The 20,953-nt window shown below is 42.6% G+C and overlaps 2 protein-coding genes across 2 annotated transcripts; both read left to right on the top strand.

The window, feature by feature from the left end:
* Positions 1 to 2,196: 2,196 nt before the first annotated feature.
* LOC308287884 (5-hydroxytryptamine receptor 3E-like) lies at positions 2,197 to 9,525 on the top strand (the record flags this gene model as incomplete). Its single annotated transcript, XM_080729211.1, has 7 exons — positions 2,197 to 2,343; positions 3,826 to 3,932; positions 4,906 to 5,075; positions 7,128 to 7,135; positions 8,095 to 8,305; positions 8,664 to 8,852; positions 9,221 to 9,525. 7 exons carry the CDS (start codon positions 2,197 to 2,199, stop codon positions 9,523 to 9,525), a joined length of 1,137 nt encoding a protein of 378 aa, XP_080585337.1.
* Positions 9,526 to 13,281: 3,756 nt separating this feature from the next.
* Positions 13,282 to 19,605, top strand: LOC308287875 (5-hydroxytryptamine receptor 3E-like; the record flags this gene model as incomplete). Its single annotated transcript, XM_080729198.1, has 7 exons — positions 13,282 to 13,338; positions 14,362 to 14,468; positions 15,370 to 15,539; positions 15,912 to 16,042; positions 16,884 to 17,094; positions 17,996 to 18,184; positions 19,316 to 19,605. The coding sequence occupies 7 exons, from the start codon at positions 13,282 to 13,284 to the stop codon at positions 19,603 to 19,605; spliced, it is 1,155 nt and encodes a 384-aa protein (XP_080585324.1).
* Between the last annotated feature and the right edge of the window lie 1,348 nt (positions 19,606 to 20,953).

The following is a 20,953-nucleotide window of genomic DNA, read 5'->3' as shown; positions in this document are numbered from 1 at the left end:
CTCTATTTAGAAACTGAAGAAACCACAAAACTGGAAGGTGATGGCTGAAGACAATAATTCTAAACTGAAGGTAAAGTATGTTTTCGTGGTGCATAGTTACCATACATGTCTCATGTGTGGTAAGAAAGAAAAAAAAAAGATTGAGCTCTTGATTGTGATATTCAACTGTTAATTATATAACCTTGTTAATGTCAATTTTAGCTTCTCCAGCCATCAGTCCAGCCCTTTGTGATTTTGAGCATCATTATCATCAGTGTCATGAAAGGTAAGGATGGTTGTCTTTTAATATTTGTATGGCTTTTTTTATCTTGCTCCAACCACCACACCAGCATCCACTTGTTGTCTCTAATGCTGTATGAACATTTTTAACATGTTCAATAGAATAGCATATCTACAAGAATCAAGACTCAAGGTGGATTTATTTGTCACTAACTTAGATCAGTGGTTCTTTACCTCTGGGTCAGGACCCAGTGGTGTCACCACATGATTTTATATATATATATTTTTTGTCACACCATCAGTAACGTCGGGTATATCAAAATAGTACAAAATAGTACAAAACAACAACAAAACGTTGCAATTTCAGGTACTTTTTTCTTTTTAGTATGTCTATGATGTCACTGAGCATCCTGAAAGTACCCAAGGACCCACCCACTTCAGACATCAGCAACATTATTAAAATCACATGAATATGGGAGGCACTCTCCATTCCGACATGTCGCCACTCCGACAGTGACTTCTTATTGTCGGAGTGGCAACACTTCCATAGAGGTTAAGGTTAGGGTTAGGGTAAGAGATAGGGTTAGTGTCGGAATGGAGACATGTCGGAAAGGAGACTCCCCAGTCAGAGTTCAGAGTTTGAATGAATGTAAAATTACGCACAGGATGTAATTCGAGTACAGATGCCCCCATACTTTATTTAATTGTCTCGACTCTCCACCAGCCGAAGGCATGGGGGAGAGTATGTTTTCCTCTCCGTCCGTCCGTGTGTGTGTGTGTGTGTGTGTGTGTATAACAGGCCGATTTGTGGTCTTACCTATAAAGCCGGCATCATAGTCGCCTGGGCAGTGGAAGGCTTTACACCGCGGTGTAGTCTTTTCGAGTCTTTTTGAGTCATGAAACTACAACGTTACATCATTCCTCGCGGTGGAGAGCTTTCCACCGTGAGTCCCAACACATCTCTCTGTTTTTACTATCAGACAGACAGGCTCTACACCCCGTTCACTGATTGGTCAATCTAGACTAGTCAGTCACGGTGAATAGGACTCCACCGTGGCGTACTATGATGGCCTGCACTTATTTTCTGTCTTGAGGTGGAAAGCTTTCCACCTCAAATTTGCGGTGGATAGCTCTCCACCGTACACTCTGATACAGGCTTAACTCCACCAATCAGTTTCAAACTTTGTAAGCGCACTCCCTAGAGGCTAAGGATAAACCTTTGCCCTGCATTTTTTCACATCAGCCTTTTATAGCGCCACCAGGAGGACAACTTATGTAAAACACATTATTTGCTATTACTCCATCAGATTTTCTCCAACAATCATGCAAATCGGTACACAGTATCTCTATAGTCATGTGATCAAGTCCGATCCGTCTGATATTTCATATTCCATCCTAATTGGCTAATATTGGCTTCCAAAGTTTGCAGGATTGCTCCGTTCTTGAACAAAATGCCTCAAATCATCAACGCAGCTTGCAAATACTGTGAAATTTGCCACACATATTCCCACTACGTTAAGGAACAAATGCTACCCTTTTCACATTGGCCTGTTATAGCGCCACCAGTAGGTAGACTTTAGTAAAACACATTTTTGGAACACAATGTCTCAAATCATGCATGCAGCTTCCGACTGCCTTAAAGGTCTAAGATTGGCGAAGAACAAATGCCACCCTTTTTATATTGGCCTATTATAGCACCACCAGGACGCCTGGCCTGGTGGAGACCTATGCTCGGAAGAGCACAGCTTCTAGTTAACTACTTTTTTTTCCTACTGGGCGGCCTTGGAATAAAACATTTTCGAAAAAGTTTGAGCACCACTGACATAGCAACATATGTTTTTCAGAAAACTGTTAGGATTAGAAGACATTTGTAGAATCGGCCTCAGGTGTTAATGGGTTTAAAGACTGTAAGGGAACAAATAAGCACAGCATGATCCTGACCCGAGTCTTGCCACAGTTCCTTGTGATGGAGCCATTATGTTGAACTGTACGAGTCCGGACCCCCCTGCTCTCCTGGAGGCACTGGGACCGGTCTTCAACCTGAGCGCCATACGACCTGTAATGAACATGTCGACACCCACCAATGTCCGCATAAGCTTCACCCTGTACAGCATTCTCAACGTGGTAGGTAACGTCCTCTTGTTAACATTCTGTTCTCCCCACATCATGACTATTACATTGTGGAGCCAGAGATCAGCAACGTGTTTTGACATGCAATGCCATGTTTATTTTTGTATTATATTGTATTTATTATTATTTTTAATTTTTGATAGTCAGTGTGCCAAATTGTTACGAGCCACCGGGTAGGGCTGTAGGGACGCAACAAAGGCAAGATGTTTCAAGCCAAACCTTTTGTTATAGTGAAATGAATTAAACATACAGCAACAGAATTAATGGTAAATGAGGTGCTATGTGCAAAAGGTGAACAGGGCCGAGCAGGAATCAACTCAGAGCAGGGGTAGACGTTAAGGGAAATGTACTACAGTGGATTTTGATGATCACTGGCTCTGACACGTACACGCGTACGTCCTCTGAGCATTTTCCTTTTTAATTTTTTTTACAAAAGGACCCCAATGCAAACAAGCCTTTCTGTGGTTTAAATCCTTTTAGTAGACCTTGTATCAGTGAACTGAACTGTCCTGTCCTGTACTTTTTCCTATGCAAAATTCCCATGATTACCACAATGGCCCCCACCATTGTAACCACTTGCCCAGGACAGTTTGTAATGTATCGATCCCCATAATAATGAAAAATAACTTTTTGATTTGCTAGCCTGTGCATTAAATGCATTCAACAGAGGTATCATCTCCTAAGTAGCCCATTGCATATAGTGACCGACCTCCCATGCACCGACCCACAGACCATTGGGGTTTATCAGCCTCGGATCAAGACTATCATAGTTTTATTTTATCGATTTTTATATATAAAAATGTGAAAACGCAGATCTACAAGATCAGTGTCACAAATACAATGTGTTGTGTGCTTGCAGATCTGCGTTTTCAAGCGAGACCATTGTATGACAGCGTAATTTTCACTGTAGTACCACAACAATGCGTTATCATACACTTCTGTTCATAATATTAACCTTTCTCGAAATTACTTCTCTGCAAATGCGAGTGGCACGCGTTCTGTGGGAGCGAGCGAGCTCTGCTGTGTGTGAACTGCAGCTGCTGTCCTGCAGGTCCTATGGGCGTGCAGAAGGCAAATTGGCTCCGTCTTTCATCACGTGACGCTATGTTTTAGAGACTATTTCACAGAAACCATTACAAAACAGGTCCTTATATATTTATAATAATTATGTATTTCTTAATTATCGTTATTTTTATTTTTATGAAAACACAAAAACAGGAAGAAAAAGCTCAGCTTCTGACTACATACTTCTCGTTCTATTTTGTGAGTATATCATCTTAAACGATGCAACAATTACTTGTGGCTGACCATTATTTGACATTACTTAATTTCTTTCCACTGTGACAACAGTGCAACAGTCCAAAACTCAACAATTATTCTGCATTGTCTATGACTTGCATTTTTAATCCAGCATCCATATAACCTACTGCAGGCCTGCTTTGTGTACAGCACAATAACACTGGTTTGTTGTTCTAGGAGTGGAAGAATGAGTTCTTCAGTTGGGATCCGGTCCAGTGTGGCACTGACAAGATAACTCTACCCAGAAGCAAGTTCTGGTTACCAGATATAGTGATCAACGAATTGTGGGTACTGTTACTGTAAATGTACTACATGCTAGTCTCTTAAAAAGTAAAGTTGTTCTGATACCGATATATCAGTAACGGAAAAGCCGGCCGATAATGCCCAAAAATGCTGGTATCAGTATCATCGAGTATGCCAGTCTATGCCAATCCGATACCATGTAATTGTGGGCTCGCTGAAAGGCGAGACCAGTATGTTATACCAAATCTATATAGGTCAAGTTTATTCTCCGCAAAAAAAAAATACAATAAAAAGAAAAATACCGATAGTACAAAGGCAAAGCCCTTGGACAATGAGGAGCAGCATTCTAGGTGACATCATTATGTTATTTCTCTGCAAAAAAATTACCGACAGTACAAAGGCAGGGCCTTTGGCCAATGAGGAGCAGCGTTCCTGCTCAGGTGATATCATCACCAACAAGTGCGACCTGATATAAATAACAACAACACGTTGGCTTGAGACCAGTATGTTATATCAATATGTTATCCTATACTTTACGCCCCCTCTGTTATACCAAATCTTTATAGGTCAAGTTTATTCTCCTCAAAGAAATGACCGACAGTACAAAGGCAGGCCTTTAGCCAATGAGGGAGCAGCTTTCTTGATCACCACCACTACGCTGAAAGCGTATGTTTTCCCAGGCCAGCATGTCCTCCCGAATATTATATACTCAGGTTATTCTCCTCAAAAAACTGTCCAACAGTACAAAGGCAGGGCCTTTAGCCGATGAGGAGCAGCGAGCCCACACTGTTTCGTAGGAACAGTATTTCTAGTTTATAGTATGATATTTCATTTGCAATGAACAATTATTTCCAGGTGATGTTGCAATGCTGTTTGATACTCTTACTGTACTATTTGCATTATTATTTTAGCTTTATTTTGTATTATTACAAATTATTATTATTTATTACGTATTACATCAGTCTTTTCACACCAGTGATTAATCTGCTATTCTGTTGTGTTTCCGCCCTGCAGTATTGAAGAAAACAAATCCCCGTCGGTCCCCTACGTGACCGCCTATCACGATGGCTCCATAGAAGATTGGATGCCCATGAGGGTAGTCAGCTCCTGCCACCTTGACATCTACACCTTCCCCTTTGACGTCCAGAACTGCACCCTCACCTTCAACTCCTTCATGTACCCTGGTGAGGTGCACTGCTCTTCTCCTTAGCACCCAAATGTTTTGATTGATTGAAGAATGTATTTGAAGTTTGCAATAGGAAAAAGTACTGTTTCATAACAGCACAAATCACTGGCTTAGTCTATTTACAAATCTCGAGTAGCAGCCGTCTGAAGGTGACTTCAGACCAATTTTGAAGGAGGCTAGGGATTTGCACTCCTTTAAGGCCTGCAGAAGCGCGTTCCACATGTTGGTGGTATAGCTGGAGAACGAATTAGAGCCTTTTTTAGTGTTAAATCTAGGTTGAACATGATTAGTGGAGCTGCCTGGTGTTGTGATAGTGGACATCCTTGACATTTAGGAAGTAGTTTGTCAGGTACATCTATTGAGGTATCTTTGAGGTGTAGTGTATCTTGTACACCAGGCTAATTGCAAGATGCTGTACTCTGTCAGCTACTTTGAGCCACCCCACGCTTACGGTATGTGGTGATAAACGGTAAGGTGGGCCCGAGGAGGAAGACCAAGCACAACCCTAATCAGTTTGTTCTGGGCTGTTTGAAGCTTTAACTTTAAGGCAATTGGGGTGTCGCGATACCATACGAGGATTCCGTAATCAATGAGGGGCCCAATAAGAGCATCAGTCTTTCGTGTTTTAATATTGATCAGCGGGGCAACCCTCTGCATTTTGTCACAAATCTGGCTTTGTACGTATGTATGCCCCACACTTGGCTCATTGGCCAAGCTTCATATGACACTTAATTAAACTAGATTAAACAAGATAATACTTTTCCTGAAGAAACAATGTGGGCTGCTTAAAGCATATTATATATATATATATATATATATATTAGTGCTGTCCGAGTTAACTAAATTAATCGCAATTAACTCACCGTTATGTTAATCGCGATTAATTATTTTAATCGCAATTAATCGAATATTTACAAACATTGGCTACAATATCGGCTATATTGGCTACAAGGTCCATCCCTGTTGATTTAACAAAAAATACAATGTATAATTAAAGCATAAAGGTGAACACAACAGTAATCATTTAGCAGATCCTTATACCCATCAGCTGCAGTCTGTTTAATGCAATACCATTATGATTTTTTCAGGTTTTTAATTGATTTTGAATGAAAGATTAACATACTTTAGCATAAATCCAGCAAATATTTCCACTCCCAAGTTAATAGGGCCACGAAAGACTTGAAAGATATCCCTCTAAGTTACATTGTGACCTGATAAAAGCTGATGACTTATTTGCGATTAATCGCACGATTAACTACATAAATCATGCGATTAATCGCGATTAAAATATTTAATCGTTGGACACCACTAATATATATATATATATATATATATATATATATATATATATGCCCATACATATACCTGTATATGTACATGGAGATCCCTGTCTGAACCAGGCACACAGATATGGGCTGTCTTCCTCCATATATTGGCATTCCCATATGAAGTCCTGTTAGATATGTGCTTGATTCTGTTAGAGTGGTTCCCATGACATCACAACATACAATCCCTTTTATGCCCATGGAGATCCCTATCTGAACCAGCCACACAGATATGGGACATCAGCATGACATGATCACACCTCACGCCTCATGTCATGGTGACATGTGACGCCTCATTAACTTTTAATGAGGCGTCACGCCTCGTCGCCTCAGCGTGACATGAGGCGCCACGCCTTGGCATGACTGACGCATGCACGCAAGCACAGGAGACGGGTTTTCATAGTAAATGCGACCTACTAATAATGGGGTCCCCACATGATGACAAGGAAAAAAATAAGTGGAATGGAAAGCATTGGTCAAATTGTCATGTGATACAAGAAAGAGGCAAACATTTTGAAAATATCTGATCAGGGTGGATAATTCAGGATGGTCCCCAATTCAAATGATTATTTTGGGGGGTCGCGGCCTGAGACGGTTGAGAATCAATGCTTTAAGGAGTTTGTTGATCTTTAATAATATATAGGATAAAAATGGTTCATTAGAATTTACCTCTCTCTTCTTGTTTCCTCGCCTAATATCTCCTTTGGTCCCTCTTCTCCTCTCAGAGAGTGAGGTGAGATTGGAACTTTGGATATCACTGGAGAAAATTATCCAGGGTTCCAGGGACGTCATGACAACCATGGGAGCGTGGGAGCTGATGGACATCACACACACTAAATATCTCCTGGTTTATTCTGGAGTTAACTTCGATCATCTTGCGTTCCATGTATGTTTAAATCCCTCTTTCGTTTTAGTATTATTTTTTTAGCCTTCCTTTTCTCTCCAATTTAGTCGTTATGCCAATTGATTCCTCCCTTTCGGGAACAGTTCGAATTCCTCCGTTCTACCCTGCCCGCCCAACACTCTGCTAATTGCAGTGACACATATCACCCTCCCAGCCCAGCTTCACCCCCTGAACACGAGCCAATTGTATTCTTATAGACGCGACAAAGCCGGATGAAGGACAATGGATTTAAAACACAATCTCTGCGGTGGTGGGCAAGGACTTTACTACTGCACCACGAGCACATTAAATCTTAAATCTGATGGCAGTTATTATGATTTGTAATAATAACACCCTGAACCCGGAAGCAGTGAACCCAGGAATGGTTTGTTCTTTGCTTTGTTCTTGCTAATCATGATTGACTTTCAGCCCCAGCCTCCTGGGATCGAATATCCGTGTCGCCACTACTATTCCGAAAACCACAGACACTGGTGAATGCTAACCTGGTGAATGCTTACCCTAACCATAACCCTAACCCTAAACTTACTGGGATTAATGGGACCTCGGACTCTCGAGATTTTTCGGAACGAGTTGCCGCACGGAACATTTGCGAGGGCAGCTTCAGCCAAGTTAGCGCTGTTGGAGTCATGTCCCGACAGGGACATAATCACAAACACAAACCTTGTTTTGGGTGAGCGTTTCGGCTCGACTGCTAATTAAAGCGACTACTGGCCTGTCACAGCTCGTCTTTTCCGGGGACTTGTCAGAATCTTGTTGTATAAAAATATAACACTTCTTGTCCCCTGCAGCTCAGGCTGAGGCGCAGGCCTACTCTCTTCGTGGTGAACCTCATCCTCCCCAGCTGTTTCCTCATCACAGTGGACCTCTTCAGCTTCCTGCTTCCTCCCCAGAGTGTGGACCGCTCCTCCTTCAAGATGACCCTCATCCTGGGCTACACCGTCTTCCTGCTCATCATGAACAACCTGCTGCCAACCACTGGAAGCACCATACCTCTCATAAGTTAGTAATACGAGCTGTCCAGACAAACTGTAAAGGCCTGAGGATTAGCTATGGCCTTCAGTGCGGCTTGTTTGTGAAGAACCATGGATTGTGTGCATGCGTGTGCGTGTGACTGTTTATTACCGCTATAGATGGCACAAGGTCTTCATGTAATCTCCACACACATGTGATTAGAGAAGGACATGGTTCCTAACATCGCTTTGTTAACAATGCTGTCTAGTCTGTGTTCTTTTTCTGTGAGTGTGTGTTCAGATTACAGTATAGCCCTTCAAATGTGGTGCATGAGAACAATGCTACAGTAGGTTGACTTCCAGATGCATTAAAGCGCATCACTCATCTTATATCTCTCTCTTCCCAGATGTGTTCTTCTGTCTCTGCCTGGCTCTGATGGTTGCCAGCCTGCTAGAGACCATCCTCATCACCAACCTCCTGTGTGACTCCAGCTGGAACTCCACTCCGGTCCCCCGGTGGGTCCAAGTGTTGGTCCTACGTATCCTGGGCCCTCTAGTAGGCCTTCCTCCAAAGCCCCAAGGAAAAACTAACTCAGGTATGGGAATAATATGGTATGAGTTATATATAATAATAAAATATAAGTTCTAGCACCCTAACCAATCAAGTCCACGTTTCTATATGCATGTGATTTTTTACGTTGCATTCTAATGGAATGGCCATGTTAACAAACTCTTCTCATAAATACACACAATGCATTTAGCATCCAATAAAAGGACAAATCAGGAATAGGAACTACATTTCACTGAGCATACATGAATTAGGAGTAGGCCTAATGTGCCAGAAGGGCCAGATAGTGTCGGTTCAGACATGTTTATACTCCCAGTTCAAAGCCAGTGATCTAATTCACCTCCCATGCCTGGCAGCTATTTTAATGCTAATGTCATGTTCATACCTGTTTATTAGAAGTGAAAGCCTGCCATCTGGTGGCAGTGGAGGACAAGGTTGATGAGAGAGCTCCAGAGGAGAGAGGTCCAGAGGTGGAGGATAAGACCCTGGAGGAGCTGAGGAGGCTGGGTAAAGACCTCCAGGCCATCCGCCTCCAGGTGGACCAGCAGCAGACAGGGAACCAGAGCTCTGAGGAGTGGCTCCAGGTGGGTTTCATCATGGACCGCCTGCTCTTCATCTTCTACATCATCTTCATAGCAGTCAGCTTCATCACCATCATTGGCATCTGGGCCAGCACATATGCAGCTGAAATTAGCATTTGATTTGATTTTAGGGGCTGATTTTAAAGTGTCACTAAAGCGGTGTATTTCGATTGGGTCTTTTGGCTTTCAGCTTTCAGGAAGAAACCAAAAATACACAGGGAAGACATATTTGCATATTATAAACACACCCGGGGGTCAGTAATGTTAACTCCATAAACACATACAAAACTGAAAAAGTAAAAACTATAGCACCACATCTTTAACCAGATTATTGTCTTTCAGTTTCAGTGTGTTTGTGTGTTAGTTAATGTTCGAGTTACTGTTTGTTCACTTCCCTCGTTTTGAGGAAAAACCTCTGAAAGGTGTACTTGTGAGAGTTCAGGTTTTGTCAATAAAGATTTTGAGTTTTCGCAAAGAACCTTTTGTGTTCTCTTCTCTGCATTTCTGGGTCCTTTAACCCATTCTTTGTTAGGGCATGGCCGTCTTAATGCAAGGGCTTTAGGTGCTTCAGCACGGGGCATCAAGCCTGGGGGGAGTGAAAGAATGCTCAACTTTCGCAGTGAAAGCGTCGAAATTTAGAAACAACGGCTGCTGAAGGTCCAGCTGGAGTGGTTACTGATTTCAATTAACTTTTCAACATCCGGAAAAGCAGAGTCAAAGTTGGATTTTGTACTTTGCAGCAGTAGAATTTCTGGTATGCAGGATAATTGAAAGAGTTGTAAAGTAACTAACTCAATACCCTCTCCCAACCATAACACTTAACTGTTTAAGATACCAAGAATGCACCAGTGACGTCACTGTGATATGATGATTATAGACAATGTTACATTGCGATGTGTCAGAGACCACCCCCCCCCCCCCCCCCCCCCCCAATGCTTTGGTTGTGTATAGTTGTTCTGTTATTATTACAACAACCAGGGCCAGATTTACCCATCAGGGTGCCCGGTGCTTGGACCGAGTTTGGTGCACTTGGTGCAACTTTGGTGTGAACGTGCCCTAACAGGCTGTTCCTACAATAGGGTATTGATACTTTTACTTAAAGGCCGGATGACACACAAAGAATTTTAACATTATGATACAGTACAGTAGGTCACGTGGTCTTTCTTCAAACGGTCTGAAAAGGAGGTGGGCCCGTATCAGTTAGTAGTGAATGTATACTTCGTCTGCCGTGCGGTGCCGCGCACACCGTGATGCGTTGTTGTTAGCTTGTAGCCCGGCTAGCGCCGCACCACACGGCTATTTTCGAGAGCTATTGTGTGTGTACACACACACACACACACACACACACACACACACACACACACACACACACACACACACACACACACACACACAGGCTACACACACAGAGTGTATGAGCCACGGACCTCAGTCCTCCGATGTGCTCCGGTGAGACAGCAGGACATAGCCTATGGCTGCTAAAACCCGGTGTATCACGTGTGTCCAGTGCTTGCTCCGGTCGGTCTGGTGCTCCGGTCAGGTTTAGGGGAAGAGACAGCAGGGTATGGCCGACAAAACCTTCTCACGGACGGGGAGAAGCGTGTTGACCCTCGTAACTAATCTCTGACACCTTTTTTGAAGAAGACTTGTACTTTTTTACCGGTATAACCATTGATTTTATAGCGAAGGCTATATAATTTTTACCCCTAGAACTGATAGTTTTAAAGTTGGTTTAGAAAGTCGGAAAGACACCTCGGACAGCTTTTGTTGGGGCAGTTTCAAAAGATAATGATATGGATGCTCGACTCCGCCCCTCCCCCCCATATTAGCCCAATCAAATTAATGTATTGCCGTTACTGTACAGAAAGTACTACTTTCAGTACAGTAACTACAATAAATTAATTTGATTGGGTAATTTAACATGGGGGTACATGACATCATTAAAAAAATTGGCTAATTTGATAGCCTTAATTAGCTGTTTTGGCCATGTCACCCGACCTTTAAGTAAAACATGTGAGTACTTCTTCCATCAGTGGTGAAATCCTCCCAGAGTGAGAATCACACACCACTGTGGTTATAGTTGTCTCCACCTGCAGACACACAGTCAGACTTACCAAAGCCATCCACCACAACTGACGCTCTCTTGTCCAAACACGTACAGGCAAAATAGCACAGAAATTGTAAAAACCACCTGATTTGCTGAAGGTTGGACTGCTTGGTTTATCTTGTCTGTCTGTGTCACTGCATGGTTTATTTGGGATTAAGCCTGATGATACAAGGTTAATTTGGGATTAGCGAGAGTTTTGTAAGTATTGGATTAGATTCTTCTTCTGCACGGTTTTATACACGTTTTAAAATTAAAAAAAATTATGAATATTAAGAAATTCAATCGTGAAAGTTTGTTTTACTTTGTTTATTTGGAAAGGGCAATGTAGAATAATGAACATTCAGTATATGAATGTGAATTCAATGAGATGAAAATTATCTCATGTTTGACATTCCGGATTTAGCTAAGCTCATTTCAATCCGCAGTGCCCACTGCACATCAATCAAGATTGATTGTTCATGTTAAATACCTTTGCGTTGGTTATAAATTAATCTGTGATCTCCAGCCATTTGGAAACTGAAGAAACCATACTCTCTGACAGCGGTGTTGAAAACACGAAGCTGGAAATCCCAGCGTGATGGCTGACAATAATTCTAAACTGAAGGTAAATTATGTTTCCAGGTAGGTTGCATACCATACATGTCTCACGAGAGGATTCATTGTAAAACAAATAATAATAATAATAATATTGAGCTTTGATTGTGATAAACACTTGGATTGATATTCAACATAGCTTTGCTAATGTCAATTTTAGCTGCTTCAGCCATCAGTCCAGACCTTTGTGATTTTGTGCATCATTACCATCAGTGTCATGAAAGGTACGAATGGTGGATGGTGGTGGTCTTTTAATATTTCTTTTAAAAAGCTCACACACTTGTAGATCTGCTATTTTCACAAATGTTATCTGTGGAACTGATGTCAAACTAAAGCAAATGCTTATCAAGGTGGGGGGTCCCCAGTTCAAATATGATTCGTTTGGGGGAACCACTGACAAGTACAAGTAGTAAAATGTTGTTGAACATGGACGTGTTTTTATTTTCTTCATATTCAGTGAGTCATATCAACATTAAGAAAAAAAAAAGAAAACAGATTTAGATGGTCCATATACTGTACATAGCATGCTTTATTTTCTTTGCTTGAAATATTTTCAGGATTAGACTAACACCCACCATATCTCCCAGTCACCCCCCTGAGTTGAATTAATGTCAAATTATGTCTGTAATTCGATCATGCCAGGGTGCCAGTGATCACCCTGCCCTGTGCATGTTGGCACCTGTGCCTAAGGTTGCCTATACCCATAACATAATATATTAGAGCAAGCTAATTAACCATGTTGTGAGCTTGTATATTGGATATATTCAATGTACATTACAACAAGCTAAACAGGGTTTAAGTGGTTAATCAGTTCATTTAACCAATTAAAAACAGGCGAGCATCTTTGTCATTTAAAGTTTTTTGCGTTGGCTTTTAAAAAATAGTAGCTAACTTTTTTTTAACTAAAATCTTTGGGTCCTCGACATGAACCAGTTTGAGCACCACTGACATAGCAACAAACATACATTTTTCAGAAAACTGTTAGGATTAGAAGACATTAGAAATAGGTGTTAATGGGTTTATAAAGATTGTAAGAGAACAAATAACCACAGAGTCTTCCCACAGTTCCAAGTGATGGAGCCGTTATATTGAACTGTACGAGTCCGGACCCCCCTGCTCTCCTAGAGGCTCTGAGAACGGTCTTTAACCTGAGCGCCATACGACCCGTCTTAAAGATGTCGACGCCCACCAATGTCAGCGTATTCTTGACCCTGTACGCCATCCTTGGCGTGGTACGTACCGTCCTCTTTTAGGATGAGTACCTTCTTTTTCAATTTTTTTTCAAGCATTTCAAGGTACATTACATTATCACTATGCATGGACAAACAGTTCACACAAAATCCCACAATAGCTTACAGAAGTGTTTCTTTGCAGGACATAGATTGTCCATTTGTGGTCATAAATGTACTCATGTACTCTAGTTTGCCTGCAGTATCTTCCTATGATCTGGCGGTCCTTTGGTTGCAAAACAACAAAAAAAGAAAAACGATCCGGGCCGCTTTTTAACCCCCTCACCAGACCTACGGGTTCACACAGACACTGTATGGGCATTCCCAGATATGGGCTTACTATTGATGACATCAGGGATCTCCATATATGGTCATAAAGGGACAAGAGCTGACTGACTGACTGACTGACTGACTGACTGACTGACTGACTGACTGACTGACATAAGGCGGAGGTTTTGATACTAACTGCTCACAAACAACATTTTAAAACAAAAATAATGAAATGAAGACCAAAACTAATTTATGTTGTTGGATACCCTCTAAACCTGAATCTGTGAACATTCTGTTCAAGTTAAGTTTATGCAGTCTGGACTTTCTAGTTTATTTCATCAGTCAATTGTCTGTGCTAGTTTGTCTTTCATTGTATTGTGATACATATTAAGCTGTCTATTAGTGACACACTGTGTCACCTTATATAAATAATTATATATTTCTTAATTATTATCTATGTTCTCAGGATGAAAAAGCTCAACTTCTGACTACATACCTCTGGCTCGAGTTTGTGAGTATATCATCTTAAACAATGCAAACAATTACCTGTGGCCGACCACTATTTGACATTAGGCCTACTTCATTTCTTTCACTGCAGTGTTCTACATTCTGACAACAGTGCAACAGTCCAAAACTCAGTAATGACAATACAAATATTCTGCATTGTCTATGACCTGCTTTATTAATCCAGCATCCATATAACCTACTACAGGCCTGCTTTGTGTACAGCACAATAACACTGGTTTGTTGTTCTAGCATTGGAAGAATGAGTTCTTCAGCTGGGATCCGGTCCAGTGTGGCACCGACAAGATATCTCTACCCAGAAACAAGTTCTGGTTACCAGATGTAGTGATCAATGAATTGTGAGTTATGTTACATGGACTATACCAGGGATCTTCAACAGGGGGTGGACCACATCTTTGAGTGATAGGAGGATATACTATATCCTGAGCTACTGAGAGCTCCAAGAAGCTCCATATGTATAGGCAATCATATGTATAGATTTATGTGTAGGGCATCTGAGTCAGTAAATTACATCATTGCTGATGTCATAGCTAACCCTATACGTAGTTCTTTCAGATTCTCCCCTAGTCTGTGGAACCGTTGGCGCACCTGTCTGAATGTTCAAAACTGAACATGGTGGAATTCTTTTTTATTGTATTTCCTTTTCAGTTTTTTTTATTTTTATTTTTTATGGTTTTGGGCTTTTATTAATATCATCATCACCTTTATTTATACTCGAAGTACAGTTGAGGGCAAGCCCTCATTTTCAATGTAGCCGAGATTTACAATACAGAACAATAAAAACACAATATTAAAACATTATAAATTAAACAGAGTAATTTAGAAAAGAACAGCAACTAATAAATCAAGTGAAACATGCACAATCATGATTAAAGGTAGTAAGGATCAATCCTTTGAACCTGCCAAGTGATAGCAGGGAGGGACAGTTTTAAGGATTGTTGAAGTAATATGGATCTCCCTTGGGTCTATAAAGAAAATGTGAAATAAAGATTGAACTGACTAAATATACTGTATACATTTTTAGTAGCTTTTTTGGTGAACCTTAGTAGCCTATGTCTATTCTGAGGAGAACTTTAGTCAAAGATAGCAGTTCTACAAGCTTACAACAGGGCATTGATAGCCTGGCATTGGCCAGTGAACCCGAGGAATGACTTTTAAAAGACTTAGTAATTCTAGAGCTGTATCAGTCCTTTCACACCAGTGATGAAGTTGCTGTTGTGTTTTGTTCCTGTCTTGCAGCATGGATGAGAACAACGTCCCCTCCGTCCCCTACTTGACGACTGATCACAATGGCTTCATAGAAGAGGCGCTGCCCATGAGGGTAGTCAGCTCCTGCAACCTTGACATCTACACCTTCCCCTTTGACGTCCAGAACTGCACCCTCACCTTCAACTCCTACATGTACCTTGGTGAGGTGCTCCGCTCTGCTCAAGGAGGGCTCCTCCTCAGTACCCAAATGTCACATTTATTTGACTTTCAGATACAAATTTGTTATGATGGTTCCCTCATGTATATTTTGAATACTGATAATAATTAATAATGGACGAAAACTTTGACTTTTCAGGATTCAAGTTCAAAAGCATCAAAAGTAGCAGATCTACAAGCTCAAAATGCTTGCGTGATGCTGTAGCACAATAAAGTAGGGCGTTACTTTGAGGGGAAAAAAAAACACAGAAAGATCAAATATGGTTATAGGAGGTTTCTGGCCGGCAAGAACAAATGTACCCTTTTCTTCTTATTTCCTCGCCTAATCTTTCCTTTGGTCCCTCTTCTCCTCTCAGAGAGTGAGGTGAGATTGGAACTTGGGAGATCACTGGAGAAAATTATCGAGCGTTCCAGGGACGTCATGACAACCGTGGGAGAGTGGGAGCTGATGGACATCGAATGCACTAAATATGTCCTGGTTTTTACCGTTGGTGGCATCAGTCAGCTTGCATTCCATGTATGTTTAATCTTAAATCTTTTTATTAATGCCCCCCCCTTCTCCTCTCCAATTTTGTCGTTATGCCAATTAATTCCTCCCCACGTGTGTTTCCTTTGTCCGGGATCATGAGGGAACATCAGGCTGAGGGAACTTGAGCACGCTTCGTCCTACTCCTCCCACCCAACCCCAGCCTGTAGGAATATGTGCATTGACAATTATAACACTCCCCGCCCGCCCAGCTTCCCTCCCCCAAACACTGGCCAATTGTGCTCGTATAGATGCTCGACAAAGATGGATGCACTGCAGTGGATACGAACGCACAATCTCTGCGGTGGTTGGCAGGCACTTTACCACTGCACCACCCGAGCACATTAAATCTTAAATCTTAAACATAATCTATGGAATAAACTCATTGCCGATATTATGATTTGTAGTAACCCTGAACTTGGAAGCAGGAATGGTTTGTTCTTCTTGCTAATCATTAAACTTTCAACCAGAACCTCCTGGGATCGAATATCCCTGATGCCACTACTTTTCTGAAAACCGTAGACACTTATTTTTCCGTCGATGAACTTTCCTTTTTGCCTGCGGCGGAGGCACACCGTCTGAAGCGGACTTGAACCACGAGAGGCACCGCGCGAGGGAGTCGCTGTGCCGAACGTTTGCGAAGGTTTGCGACAGCTCAGTACTGTTAGAGTTATGTACCGACAGGGACAGAATCGCAAATCATGTTTTGGGGAGAGCATTTCGGCACTGGCCAGACACTGGGGGTCTTTTCAGGGACTTGTCAGAATCTAGTTGTATAATATAACACTTCTTGTCCCTCTAGTTCAGGCTGAGGCGCAGGGCTACTCTCTACGTGGTGAACCTCATCCTCCCCAGCTGTTTCCTCATCACAGTGGACCTCTTCAGCTTCCTGCTTCCTCCCCAGAGCGTGGACCGCTCCGTCTTCAAGATGACCCTCATCCTGGGCTACACCGTCTTCCTGCTCATCATGAACGAACTGCTGCCAACCACCGGAAACACCATACCTCTCTTAAGTTAGTAATACGAGTTGTGCAAGCGTAAAGGCCGGAGAACTAGCTTCTAGCTACTACCTAAAATCACTTTGTTAACAACTAGAAGTTCCGGCGCAACTAGAAGTTCCGGCTCACACACACGCTCTCTCACACAGTTGCTCCAAGCCATTGTGTGTGTGTGTGTGTGTGTGTGTGTGTGTGTGTGTGTGTGTGTGTGTGTGTGTGTGTGTGTGTGTGTGTGTGTGTGTGTGTGTGTGTGTGTGTGGAGCTAAGAAACCTTTGTCCCCCTCTAGTGGCCATAATGCATGCAACAAGCAAACAAACATCCACCGGCCCTGTTTTGTTACTATGAAAAGCTCCACCGGCTGTCACGTCACGTCACGTCACGTCACACCACACATTTGCCCTACTCATATCTCTGGCACCGTTGCCCGGATCCATGCCAAACTTTGCACACACACTCCTTGGCTGCCTAACCACAACCTCCACCCCATTTCTCTCATGGCCCTCTACTAGCGCCACCATGCGCCCGATTCTTGCAAAACACATTTTTGGACACTGCTCCTACAGATTTTGCCCTAAAATCACGCAAAGTGGTAGACAGTACCTCTAAAGTCAGGTCATTAACATGGATCTGTCCCATTTCCCATATTCCTACTATTCCATCCATATTGGCTACCATTGCCTTCTAAAGTTTGTATATGCGACCTGACGGTCACTTATCTCCCGATTAGGGTGTCTTACTGGTAAGATAAGATATTGTCTAGTCTGTTATCACATAGATAAATCTTCTTCTGTGAGTGTGTGTTCGGAATATAACCCTTCAAATGTGGTGCATGAGAACAATGCTACAGTAGGTTGACTTCCAGATGCATTAAAGGCTTTAAAGCGCATCACTCATCTTATCTGTCTCTCTTCCCAGATGTGTTCTTCTGTCTCTGCCTGGCTCTGATGGTTGCCAGCCTGCTAGAGACCATCCTCATCACAAACCTCCTGTGTGACTCCAGTTGGAACTCCACTCCGGTCCCCCGGTGGGTCCAAGTGTTGGTCTTACGTATCCTGGGCACTCTAGTAGGCCTTCCTCCAAAGCCCAAAGGAAAAAGTAACTCAGGTATGGGAATAATGTAGGCTATACGGTATGTGCGTTGGCTCTCGCCAACGTGCCTGGCACTTTGGCTGACTGGTCAGCGCACATACCTGGCAAATCAGGGTCCCGGGTTCGCCTCCGCGGCCGTGACGCTACATTGGTGGCAGCGCTACATGTAGGAGTAATTAATCCTCGGCGTTGTAGACCTGGCCGGCTGGTAGTCGACGACTGTCCCCCCCTGAGTTGCGTTTGAACCCCCCGGTTTCAAAGTCGATCTTAGATCCTGGCCGGCGCGTGTGGTCGCGCTTCCAGGTAGAGGGGACGACTGTAGGCTATATGGTATGTGCGTTGGCTCTCGACAACGTGCCTGGCACTTTGGCTGACTGGTCAGCGCACATACCTGGCAAATCGGGGTCCCGGGTTCGCCTCCTGGCCGTGACGCTACAATAATATGGTATGAGTTAGTATATAATAATAACAACTCATATAATAGTTTTATTCCATACACATCTGAATATGTTGCATTCTCAATGGAATGGCGACGTTAGCAAACAAAAACACACAATGCATAGCATCCAATTAAAGGACATATCAGGAATAGCAAGTACATTTCACTGAGCATACATGAATTAGGAGTAGACCTAATGCAGTGGTTCTCATCATGTGGGTCAGGGGGGCCCCCAAATTATTTGGGGGGTCCCCAGATTATTAATTTAATGTGCAACACTGTTTTCTCACTCAACAGTAAATAGACCAGCATAAGGTTTAAGTGTATAGAGGGTATCTGCACATATCTAAAGTGACTTTTTAATACCTCTAAAATGACGCATTGGCCAAATTGTGAAATATTAGAGGCAAAATTTTTGAAAATAGCCGATCTACATGCTCACAACGTTGTGAGCATTTAGAACAAATGTGAGTATGTAGAACAAAATGTTATGCCTCAACTCGTGCTCGTAGGGTGGGGGGTCACCAGTTATTTTGGGGGTCACGGCCTGAGAATGTTGAGAACCACTGACTGACCTAATGTACCAGAAGGGCCAGATGGTGTCAGTTCAGACGTTTGTATACACCCACTTCACTCAAAGCCAGTGATCTATTTACCGCATATGCCCAGCTATTTTAGCACTAATGTCATGTTCTTATGATTCCTAGAAGGGAAGGCCGGCCCTCTGGTGGCAGCAGAGGGAGCTCCAGAGGAGAGGGGGTCAGAGGTGGAGGATAAGACCCTGGAGGAGCTGAGGAGGCTGGGTAAAGACCTCCAGGCCATCCGCCTCCAGGTGGACCAGCAGCTGACAGGGAACCAGAGCTCTGAGGAGTGGCTCCAGGTGGGTTTCATCATTGACCGCCTGCTCTTCATATTCTACATCATCTTCATATCAGTCAGCTTCATCACCATCACCGGCATCTGGGCTAGCGCATATACAGCTGATATGTCAAGATAATCGCTATTTGTTGCAAGGGCCCATTAGTGTAGACCAGGGGTCTTCAACGTTTTTCAGGCCAAGGCGATATAGGAGGGACCCCCATTAAAAAATGGATCCATGTTAAATGTGTGTTTTTAGACATGTAACAATTTAAACACTCAATACTTTGGAAACTTGACTATGGCTCGCTACTTGATCTGCACTTATTTCCCTCTATACCAGTACCACACACACACACACACACACACACACACACACACACACACACACACACACACACACACACACACACACCATAAAATACAATGACCTCACAGTTAGAGCAACATCATCCACTATGTGGTGACTGTTACAACGCAGTCAGTGGCCACCCAGGATGTTAGGCCCATATACAGGGGCATCAAGCCCATTCTTTGTGAGGGTGACGCTGACGCAACACCCTCCCTCACTCTCACAGATACGTGATTTCATACCCGCCACTATTGTTTTGCCTGTTTTTTTCTCACATATTCACCAACAACTCATTTTACCCATATATGAAAGCCCATTTAGATTGATTGAACGGCCATACAGCCAATCACAGCTATTCGGCCAACACACCAGTCCAAGCCATAGGTTGCATGTATTATTATAACTCTATGGCATATGCCATAGGAACAGCCACGACATGTGACTCTTCAGGACATTACATTTGTTCTCTTTTGAATTCACAGCAGACATTGGAAACAGCCTATTTACAGATTTACTTAGAAAAGGTGTTACTTAATGTCAAGAATGGATTACAAAGTCTGTCAAATTAGTGTCAACTGTGCATTGTGGCTTGTATGATTAATTCCAATAATAAATTACAACTTGTATTATGAGTCTGTCTCCTTCTTGTCACGCGTTGCTTCACAACATGAAGACTTTTCTTTTGATTGAGTAGTGAGACCACAGTGGCAACATTTCGTCTTTGTCGGGTGGAAACCTCATAAAACGGTTACTTTTCAGGATAATTCAAAAGTAAAAAAGTAGCAGATCTACAAGCTCAAAGCGTGTCACTTTTGTGTGACACTGTTATGTAGGCTAATTATGATCAATAGGGTGTTAATTTACGGGGAAAAAACACATTTAGAATATGGAGATATGTTTTTTGCCCCGACAGCGACGACATGTTAGCCTGCATGGCCCCGGTCCCTGAGCCAAGGCCATTAAAAAGAATAATAATTATGTTCAGGTGATTCAGGTCTGTGACACTTGCTAGACGCGGTTGAAAATCTGTGCGGCAGCGTTGTTTCAGCTCCATGAACAATTACAGTGCCGGACCAGATATTCCCAAACATAAACAGACATGGCAGCGCCCGCTGCGGTAACTTGCGATCGTATC

Source organism: Nannobrachium achirus (genome assembly GCF_963921795.1).
Source record: "Nannobrachium achirus genome assembly, chromosome: 1".
NCBI classification, from domain to species: domain Eukaryota; kingdom Metazoa; phylum Chordata; class Actinopteri; order Myctophiformes; family Myctophidae; genus Nannobrachium; species Nannobrachium achirus.
Note: the sequence above shows the minus strand (reverse complement) of the source record. Positions and strands in the feature narration are given on the sequence as shown.